The sequence below is a fragment of the Phasianus colchicus genome, chromosome 29 (assembly GCF_987193195.1).
Source record: "Phasianus colchicus chromosome 29, bPhaCol1.hap1.1, whole genome shotgun sequence".
Classification (NCBI taxonomy): domain Eukaryota; kingdom Metazoa; phylum Chordata; class Aves; order Galliformes; family Phasianidae; genus Phasianus; species Phasianus colchicus.
In genome coordinates, this window is record NC_143464.1 from 1,739,442 (window position 1) to 1,750,198 (window position 10,757).

The 10,757-nt window shown below is 49.7% G+C and overlaps 1 protein-coding gene and 1 pseudogene across 1 annotated transcript; one reads left to right on the forward strand and one right to left on the reverse strand.

Annotated features, from left to right (window-relative positions):
- Positions 1-1,065: 1,065 nt before the first annotated feature.
- On the reverse strand, positions 1,066-9,726 carry LOC149914516 (olfactory receptor 14J1-like). Its single transcript, XM_090126399.1, has 2 exons — positions 8,790-9,726; positions 1,066-1,106 (listed from the first exon to the last, which is right to left on the reverse strand). The coding sequence occupies exons 1-2, from the start codon at positions 9,724-9,726 to the stop codon at positions 1,066-1,068; spliced, it is 978 nt and encodes a 325-aa protein (XP_089982525.1).
- Positions 2,094-3,059, forward strand: LOC149914517 (olfactory receptor 14C36-like; annotated as a pseudogene).
- Positions 9,727-10,757: the final 1,031 nt, after the last annotated feature.

The following is a 10,757-nucleotide window of genomic DNA, read 5'->3' on the forward strand; positions in this document are numbered from 1 at the left end:
TAATGATCACTGCCATAACTCAGTAATTCTGACATCACTGCTCTCCACACTTTTGAGAGAACATCGTGACTGTGTTACTGAACTCCTACCCACAGTGACACCACAGTCATTCCAACCCACCGTGCTTGTATCCAGCTTGTCATGGAATCCTAGGACAACCCACAATGGGAAGGACCCATAGTGATCATCAGGTCCAACGTTTGGCTCCACACGCCCGTCCTAAAAGCAGAGCACATGACTGAGTGTGTTGTCTTGTTACGGAGTTATCTGGATCAATGTGTGGCCATGACAGAGGGCTGAAGGCTTGGCAGTCCCACTGGCCAAAAAATAAAATAAAATAAAATAAAATAAAATATAAAAAAATTATAATAATAAATAAAGAAATCAAATAATAATAAAAATAATAAAGAACAGCATCAATGATTGAAGAAGGAAACTTATTTTTACTAAACATGATACTGGAATGTAAGATAACACAATGTTATAAAATAAAATTGGAATTTAGGGTAATATCTCAAATATAATGAGAGAGCAAGTGTCTGAAACCAAAAGCCTTACTTTGAACTGAAGGCGCACGGCTGGGGCGCGCAGCCACACACTGCCAGGCAGCGAGCAAGTGAGAGATCCCAGGTCTTCCTCCCACGGCTTATCTTCCCCTCTGAACTCAGAGTCCCCTGGGATATGCGGTTCTTCTTCTCTTCTGAGAACCAGGTATCCAGAAAGTTGTCCGTCCACAGAACTGGAGTATTAACTCTTTCATTCCCGGTGCTTTACATGATGTTATGATGTGGAATACTGATAACAAGAATCATAAAACCATGACACCAGATGGGGCATTGGCAGCTTTGCTCGGCACACACAATCTGTTAGGACAAACAATGCTTCCGAAATCAGCTTGGCTACTGGTGATTAATTCATCTGACTTCAAAGTACGTTTTGCAGAGATGACCCTGTTGTCTATCGGGAGCTGCCAGCCCTGCAGCCCCAAAGGCATCTCCAGGGAGAGCAGTGAGGAAGAGAAAATGACATCCTCTGCTGGGCTGGGCTGGGCTGGGCTCCTGGGACTCAGGGAGCTCCTACAAGTGGGCAGCGCTGCAGAGAGACAGCTGTGCCCAGGAGCAGCTCTTCTGCACAGCACAGCCTGCAGGTGACAGGAGGAGAGGAGAGAAAGGGCAGAGAGCTTATAGGATGTGTATGGTTTGAGCAGGTGTTGAGTTCACTGCAGGAGCACTGCTCACAGCCTTTGACAAGGTAAGTCTCACTGCAGGCTTTGACTCTGCCGCCTGCCAGGCTCAGCACTCAGCACTCAGCACTCAGCACTCAGCACTCAGCACTCAGCACTCAGCACTCAGCACTCAGCCTGCCCGGGGAGCTGCCCAGGGCGCTGCAGGGAGATGTGTGGGGGGAAGGAGTCCCACAGCAGGGCAGGGCAGAGGTCTTCTGCTGCTACAGCTGCTGCCTGGGGCAGGGGGATAACAGCTACACTCAACACTGGGTGTTTTTTTTCCAAGGGTGCTTTGCAGGAGGAGAGACAAGGCAGGGATTTTCCAACACCTGTTCTTAGGGAAGGAGAATGAGTTGGAGGCAGAATTCTGAAAGGAGATGTGAAATATGAACACATCTCTGAGAATCCTGAATTGTACCATTCACAATTTGCCCTTATATGAACATTCTCCTAAAGTGCTTTCAGCTGAAATTGCTATCGTTTTCTGCTGACATGAATAATGCTCTTATCCTGAAAACAGACAGCTTTCTCTAACAGAAATTTAAGTGCAGAAAAGAGGTAGGGATGGGCACTGTGAGTGCAGACAGCATAAAGATATGAGGGATGGAAATTGATGGTAAGAGGAAATTATCTAGGAAGCTGAGATATGATTAGGAAATGAGAGGAAAGTAAGAGCTCTTTCAGCTTCTACTTCTTAAGGTACACTAAAGCTCATGCAAGGAAATTGAAGTTATGGAGTTAAATGAACATTTTTCAAAGAGAAAGAAACATTTCTATAGTATAGCAGGAGGAGAGTGTCTGCAAGTTATCTTGACTTCTGTCATTATTTTCTGCACTCTGCACAGGACTCCATGCCCAGGAACTGCAGATGCCCAACAGCAGCTCCATCAGCGAGTTCCTCCTGCTGGCGTTGGCAGACACGCGGCAGCTGCAGCTCCTGCACTTCTGGCTCTTGCTGGGCATCTACCTGGCTGCCCTCCTGGGCAACGGCCTCATCAGCACAGCCGTAGCCTGCCACCACCGCCTGCACACCCCCATGTACTTCTTCCTCCTCAACCTCGCCCTCCTCGACCTGGGCTGCATCTCCACCACTCTCCCCAAAGCCATGGCCAATGCCCTCTGGGACACCAGGCACATCTCCTACTCAGGATGTGTTGCCCAGACCTTCCTGTTTGTCTTTCTGATATCGGCAGAATATTGCATTCTCACCGTCATGTCCTATGACCGCTACGTTGCCATCTGCAAGCCCCTGCACTACGGGACCTTGATGGACAGCAGAGCTTGTGCCACCATGGCAGCAGCTGCCTGGGGCGCTGGGGTTCTCCATGCTCTGCTGCACACTGCCAGCACATTTTCACTGCCTCTCTGCCAAGGCAATGCTGTGGACCAATTCTTCTGTGAAATTCCCCACATCCTCAAGCTCTCCTGCTCAGATGCCTACCTCAGGGAAGTTGTGCTTATTGTGGTTGGTATCCTTGTGTTTTTTGGGTGCTTTGTATTCATTGTTGTGTCCTATGTGCAGATCTTCAGGGCCGTGCTGAGGATGCCCTCTGAGCAGGGACGGCACAAAGCCTTCTCCACATGCCTCCCTCACCTGGCGGTGGTCTCCCTGTTTCTCAGCACAGGCATGGTTGCCTATTTGAAGCCACCCTCCATTTCCTTCCCATCCCTGGACCTGGTGGTGTCATTTCTGTACTCGGTGCTGCCTCCAGCAGTGAACCCCCTCATCTACAGCATGAGGAACCAGGAGCTCAAAGATGCTCTTCGGAAACTGATGACCAAATGTGTTTCGAAAGCAGTGAACTACCCACCTTTTTCTATCTAAGAGTTGTAATACAGATTTTAACAGAATCAAACTGTCTTACTTGGTTTATGTATTAGTTTCCTAAGTGTAATTTATTGAATGTTTTATTCTGTGTTTTAGTTATTGTAATGTTTTTCACTTAAATGTCATTATGCACATCAAGTACTACTCTGTTTGTACCTGTGCAGTGTTGCCCAGTCACAGTGTACATAAGGAACCAGGATCTCTGTGAAGCTTATCCAAACAACGGGAATGCAATGACGTTTTCTGTCTTACTTCCTGTGGGACATTTATGGAGCTGCCAGGGTCAGCTGTTCTCAGAACCCCATAATCCAGCACGAAGCATACAGCTGTTAATCAAACTGTGCGGCGACTGCAGCCTGCAATAGCTGACGGGCCATCCCTTGGCGCCTGGCTGGGGTCTGTGCTTTCAGGCTCACATCTGTCAGTGCCTCTGACAGGCCAGCAGCAGCACCTGGTTTGCACGTTGGTTGTCAGATCCCATCTTCATCAGTTCCTGTGAGGCCTTGCATAGGAAAATGTCTTGGTTTTGGGTTCTCATCTCAGAGGCTTAAACTTTTCCCTAAAGTCTCCCTTCAGTCTTCTTTCCATTTGCCACACAGAGGTGGGCACTGCCTCCACGATGCCCTAGGGTAGCTGAAGCACACAGGAGAGCCAGGGAAAGGTTGCCCAGGACTCTCAGGAGACATTCTGGAGCATGAATTTGTAGGTAGGAAGTGCAACTGTGGGGTAGCACAGAGCTGCTGGGCAGGTGGTGCAGGTCCTCCTGCAGAGCTCTGTGTCCTTCTCCTTCCTGAGTCAGGTGCCACTTCCATCTCAGGAATGGAACAGCCAACAGAGGTGAGACAGAAACTTTTCAAGAAAAGGCTCAGTGTTGCACTAAGAGACAGAATTCAGTGATGTGTTGGCAGTGTGTTGAGCTGAAACTCAACCCCACTGACCCTTAGCCCTGCAGCTCCTGTGGCTTGGTGACAGTGCTGCTGTGTGGCTGCAAACACAAGCAAGGACACGCAGTGAGCACTTCTGTCACACAGTTTCCACCACAGCAAGTCCATTGATAATGGAGATCTCCTCATGGCAGTGCCTGAAGGGTCTGGGCTTCTTTAAAAGTTGCTGCCAAGAACATTCCCAAGGAATGGACTGCACAGATTCCCACACTTACTCTCCCACTCATGCTAAAACCAAGCTTTAATTGCTAGCATTAAAATATTGAATTTAACAATTGTTAAATACCCTCACTGCAGCCCAAAACAGAATGCTAATCCGTAATGCTTATTTGTACCCTAACACTGTCCTGAAAACCTTAGCAGAACACCAAGCCCTCTCACTAAACCTTTGCTTACTTGCTGCCCCAAAAGGTGACTTTTAACCCTTAATCCCTATCCTGAACACCCAACACCCACAGACCCTGCTCCTGCGCTCTGCCCTCTTGAACATCAACCCCTCCCCTAACCCTAAAGTTTGGGTACTTGGCCCTTCAGGGCAGAGCAGGACTGGTGGAGTCTTAGAGCAAATCCATGTAATGCAGTGATGAATGTGAGGCGATGTCTGTACAGGAGGTGACGTGTGACTGATCAGCTTGAGGCCATAAGGAGGAGGTGGGTAGGAATGCTGCCATGAGCTCAGCTCTACCTCAGGCCCTCATGGGCCTGCAGGTGGCACGAGGCTGTGAAGGTGGCTGTGAGGTCACTTCTGTGTGTGCAGTTGACAGGCCATCCCCAGGAGCGTGTCCCAGAAAGGAATGGTGTGCTGCCTTCTGCCTGAAGCAGCTGGTGGTCAGCCCTTGACTTCTGGCTGGGATCTGTGCACACAGGATCACATCTGCAGTGTCCCTGAGAGGCCGACAGAAAGTGCCAGGTTGCCGTGTTTCCTGTGGGATCCTCTCTGCCTGAGCACCTGGCAGGGCCCATGGAGGAAGAAGGAGGTTTGTGTAAGGGATTGTGATGGCTCTTCTGTGTGAGGACACAACTCCATAGCAGGAGGGACGTGACTTGGTCGTGTCTGTCCATGAAGCTGGCACGTGCCTTGGAAGATGATGGTGAGGTTCCTTCTTCTCAACGGCTGACAGGCCACAAGAAAGCTGATGGGTGGCGTTTCCATGAGGAAGTGATTTCCAACATGATGGAGTTGACCTTGGTAGTGGAAATGAGCAAAGGGGGGAAAAAACTCCCTCACAGTGCAGCTTGAACACTAGAGACTGGGCATGAGGAGGAAGAAATGTCCCTGGAAGGGTTATGATGTGGGGCCATGCTGAGGGATCACTCCATGGCTTTGTGTTTCAAGGGGCGTTCAGAGAGGCTTGAGAGACATCAGTGAAATGACTGCAGTGCCAGGGTCAGAGTGGGGCAGAGAGGAGAGGTGGGTGTCTGCAGATCACAGGGAAATAGGGGCTGGGCTGGAGCAGCATTGGAAATCCTGCAGAGGAGAAGGCAGTGGGTGCTGTTGAGGATGGAGGGCCCAAAAGCAATGAAATCTTTGTCCCCTTGGCCATGGTTTGTGAGGAGATTTGCTATGCTTATGGTAATGGGTCCTTAATGCCTCCTTGAATCTCTGTGCAGAGACTGGGAGGTGTCACACTGCTGTCCTTCACATGGAGTACAATCTGCCCCACCACACCAACCCCAGGATGAGCCCTGAGCTCATTCCCTCACATACGATGGATCTCCCCTCCGGGGTCTGGATGTCAGGCCTTGGTCTTTCTTCATCAAACAAACGAAGAGGTTTCTCAGCACAATACTTTACCTAACTTTAATCATTACCTCCAATTCCCTGCTCTAACAAGTCCAAGGGGAAGCTGTGTTGGTAATGTCCCTCAGTGGGCCCCATTACTACGCCAAGATCCCTCCTCTTTTTCTTCCAACTTTACTTTCTCAAGTGCTTACAACATTATCCACTCAATACCTGAGGTTCTTAGACCTGACATCAAATGTACCACGGGTCTCTCTGAAGTACAGCAAGTTGCAATGAGCCATGTCTGTTCCATACTGTGTTTGAAGTCAAGATTTATACAGATAGTTGGAGAGGTTTCATAATGTAGTAAAGAAAAAAGACTTCAAAGGGCACCCAATAAAAATGTTTTGTGTTTTAAATAGAGCATCTTGTTGCTTTTGGAGCATCATTCTGTTGGAGAGGATCCAGAGGAGAGCCATGGAAATGATCAGGGTGTTGGAACACCTCCTCTACTAAGACAGGCTGAGGGAGCTGGGCTTGTTCAGCCTGGAGAAAAGAAGGCTGCAGGGTGACCTCATTGCAGCCTTTCAGTACCTAAAGGGAGCCTACAAGCAGGAGGGGAATCAACTCTTTGAAGGGGTAGGTAACAGCAGGACAAAGGAAAATGGTTTGAAGTTGAGGGAGGGAAGATTTAGGTTGGCTGTCAGGGGGAAGTTCTTTACAGAGAGAGTGGTGAGGTGCTGGAGCAGTGCCCAGAGAGGCTGTGGATGCCCCATTCATCCTTGGAGGTGTTCAAGACCAGGTTGGATGGGGCCCTGGGCATCCTGGGATGGTATTAAACGTGGAGGTTGGTGGCCCTGCATGTGGCAGGAGGGTTGGAGATCCACGATCCTTGAAGCCCCTTCAAACCCAGGCCATTTTGTGATTCTGTGATTCTCCAATTGATGTTGATCCAGAGAGTCTCCTAAGGAGATCTGCATAGTCAGGAAAAGCAATTGCTTGAGGTCTGACTCAGTACGGACAACCTGACTGCTCACCTCCCCAGGCCTGACGTGTCTGCTGTATGCCACCTGGCACTTGCATCACTTTTCCCGACAGCAGAATTCTCCACTGAAGTCTGGATGTTACAGTTCCTTTACACCATTCCTTCACCTGCTTTTCTTAGAGAACTGTTTGCAACAAGCACAGGATGTTGCTTCCTACTTTGAAACAAGCTAAAGTAAAATACAATACAACTTCCCTAAAAACAGAGCATACTCCTCAGCCATATCCCACCAGCGTGGTTCGCCTAACCAAAAGGATAAGTGCTTTACATAGGTAGATAGGAAACGATAAATATTAATAGGAAACACATATTAATTGAAGGATAAATGAGTGAGGATTATGATTAATTGAAGGATAAATGAGTGGGGAGCAAAGCTCCACTATGTGATCACAAGCATCCCATGCCATCTCCGGAGGCCCCAGGGACAGGCAGCTTTCCAAGAGGACCTACAGGAGACCGGAGCCCCTGGAAGCTGCAGATGGAACTTGGGAAGAGGGTCTCCGGGAAGTAACTGCCAACTGTTGTCTTTGTCCCTGTAGCTGCAGCCCAACCCAGCGCACTCAATGCCCCCCAGACAAGTCAGTGGAGTCCTGGGGGTGACTCAGCGCTGAAATGGCCACTGGGAAGCCAAGAAACTCTGATTTATTCTCAATAAACACAAACATCCGTGAACCACTGTGGGTCATTGGTGTCAAGCTCTGCCCAAAAGTCTCAAGTATGGGTCACAGTCACTGTGGTGAAACCCATCACATTGGAAAAACGTCCCCACCCAACTATGGACATGAAAAAGGAACAGTGTGAAAAGACCCACCAGGTCAGTCCTCAGATGAGTAAATTTTATCTGCTACAGAGGCGGAGAGCAAAAGGCATTGAATTGTGACTCAAAGAACTAAAAGAGGTCTAATTCATTTAATCCATGAGCTGATACAAACACTGTCAGAGTGAAGGACACTGGTTTATGACATAACGTGAGGAAGAAAGAAGGTGGTGTCCCTCAAGGGTCAGTCTTGACATGGATGCTCTTCAGCATCTTCATCAGTGACACAGATGATGGCATCGAGTGCACCCTCAGCAAGTTTGAAAATGACACCAAGCTGAGCAGTGCAGTTATCCACTGGAGGGAAGGGAAGCTATCCAGAGGGACCTGGACAGGCTGGAGAAGTGCGACCATGTGAACCTAAAGAGGTTCAAGAAGGCTAAGCGCAAGGTGCTGCACTTTGGCTGGAGCAATGCAAGGTGTTTATACAGACTGGGCAAAGAAACACTTGAGAGCAGCCCTGCGGAGAAGGACTTGGGGGTCCTGGTGGATGAGAAGGTGGACACGAGCCAGCAGTGTGCGCTTGCAGCCCAGAAGTCCAACTGTGTTCTGAGCTGCATTAAAAAAGGGGTGGCCAGCAGGGAGAGGGAGGTGATTGTCCCCCTCTACTCAGCTCTTGTGAGGCCCCATCTGCAGTGCTGCATCCAGGCCTGGGGCCCCCAATACAGGAAGGACGTGGAGCTCTTGGGGCGGGTCCTGAGGAGGGCCACTAAGGTGCTAAGAAGGCTGGAGAACCTCTCCTATGATGAAAGGTTGAGGGAACTGGGCTTGCTTAGCCTGGAGAAGAGAAGGCTGCAGGGAGACCTTATTGTGGCCTTCCAATATTTGAAGGGAGTGGATAAACAGGAGGGAGAACGACTGTGTACGAGGGTGAATGCTGATAGGACAAGGGGCAATGGTTTTAAACGGAGTCTGGGGAGGCTTAAGTTAGATATTAAAAGGAAGTTTTTCACTCAGAGGGTGGTGAGGCACTGGGACAGGTTGCCCAAGGAGGTTGAGGATGCCCCATCTTGGAGGCATTCAAGGCCACTCTGGACGTGACTCTGAGCAGCCTGGTCTGCTGGTTGGCAACCCTGCCTGTGGCGGAGGGGTTGAAACCAGATGATCATTGTGATCCTTTTCAATACAGGACATTCAATGACTCTGTGATAACATAGGCATGTTACGGAAAAGGCTGTGAGTCATTTGTTGAGACAGATGAGAAGACAATCCCTGCTGAAATTTGTCCATGATATCATTTTCCACACTGCATCCTTGAGCTCCTGGTTCCTCATGCTGTAGATGAGGGGGTTCAGTGTGGGAGGCACGACCGAGTACAAAAATGACACCACCAGGTCCAGGGATGGGGAGGAGATGGAGGGGGGCTTCAGGTAGGCCAAAAAGTCAGTGCTGACAAAGAGGGAGACCACGGCCAGGTGAGGGAGGCACGTGGAGAAAGCTTTGTGCCGTCCCTGCTCAGAGGGCATCCTCAGCACGGCCCTGAAGATCTGCACATAGGACAGCACAACGAAAACAAAACACACAAATATGGCAAGAACACTACACATAATAAAACCAATTTCCCTGAGGTAGTCTAATTCTGAGCAGGAGAGCTTGAGAATCTGGGGAATTTCACAGAAGAACTGATCCACAGTATTACCTTGGCAGAGTGGCATTGAAAATGTATTGGCAGTGTGCAGCAGAGCATGGAGAGCCCCAGCGCCCCAGGCAGCTGCTGCCATGGTGGCACAAGCTCTGCTGTCCATCAAGGTCCCGTAGTGCAGGGGCTTGCAGATGGCAACGTAGCGGTCATAGGACATGATGGTGAGGACAGAATATTCTGCTGACATGAGAAAGACAAACAGGAAGGTCTGGGCAACACATCCTGAGTAGGAGATGGTCCTGGTGTCCCAGAGGGCATTGGCCATGGCTTTGGGGAGAGTGGTGGAGATGCAGCCCAGGTCGAGGAGGGCGAGGTTGAGGAGGAAGAAGTACATGGGGGTGTGCAGGCGGTGGTGGCAGGCTACGGCTGTGCTGATGAGGCCGTTGCCCAGGAGGGCAGCCAGGTAGATGCCCAGCAAGAGCCAGAAGTGCAGGAGCTGCAGCTGCCGCGTGTCTGCCAACGCCAGCAGGAGGAACTCGCTGATGGAGCTGCTGTTGGGCATCTGCAGTTCCTGGGCATGGAGTCCTGTGGAGAGTGCAGAAAATAATGACAGAAGTCAAGATAACTTGCAGACACTCTCCTCCTGCTATACTATAGAAATGTTTCTTTCTCTTTGAAAAATGTTCATTTAACTCCATAACTTCAATTTCCTTGCATGAGCTTTAGTGTACCTTAAGAAGTAGAAGCTGAAAGAGCTCTTACTTTCCTCTCATTTCCTAATCATATCTCAGCTTCCTAGATAATTTCCTCTTACCATCAATTTCCATCCCTCATATCTTTATGCTGTCTGCACTCACAGTGCCCATCCCTACCTCTTTTCTGCACTTAAATTTCTGTTAGAGAAAGCTGTCTGTTTTCAGGATAAGAGCATTATTCATGTCAGCAGAAAACGATAGCAATTTCAGCTGGAAGCACTTTAGGAGAATGTTCATATAAGGGCAAATTGTGAATGGTACAATTCAGGATTCTCAGAGATGTGTTCATATTTCACATCTCCTTTCAGAATTCTGCCTCCAACTCATTCTCCTTCCCTAAGAACAGGTGTTGGAAAATCCCTGCCTTGTCTCTCCTTGAGAGCAAAGCACCCTTGGAAAAAAAAAACACCCAGTGGTGAGTGTAGCTGTTATCCCCCTGCCCCAGGCAGCAGCTGTGGCAGCAGAAGACCTCTGCCCTGCCCTGCCGTGGGACTCCTTCCCCCCACACATCTCCCCACAGTGCCCTGGGCAGCTCCCCGGGCAGGCTGAGTGCTGAGTGCTGAGTGCTGAGTGCTGAGCCTGGCAGGCGGCAGAGTCAAAGCCTGCAGTGAGACTTACCTTGTCAAAGGCTGTGAGCAGTGCTCCTGCAGTGAACTCAACACCTGCTCAAACCATACACATCCTATAAGCTCTCTGCCCTTTCTCTCCTCTCCTCCTGTCACCTGCAGGCTGTGCTGTGCAGAAGAGCTGCTCCTGGGCACAGCTGTCTCTCTGCAGCGCTGCCCACTTGTAGGAGCTCCCTGAGTCCCAGGAGCCCAGCCCAGCCCAGCCCAGCAGA

What these genes read in the sequence shown, in the direction of transcription:
- LOC149914516 (XM_090126399.1), bottom strand. Translation starts at nt 9,726, where the DNA reads ATGCCCAACAGCAGCTCCATCAGCGAGTTCCTCCTGCTGGCGTTGGCA. An exon ending in GACAAATTTCAGCAGGGATT is followed by an intron (nt 1,107 to 8,789) that starts GTCTTCTCATCT and finishes TCCTGGGCACAG; the next exon opens with CTGTCTCTCTGCAGCGCTGC.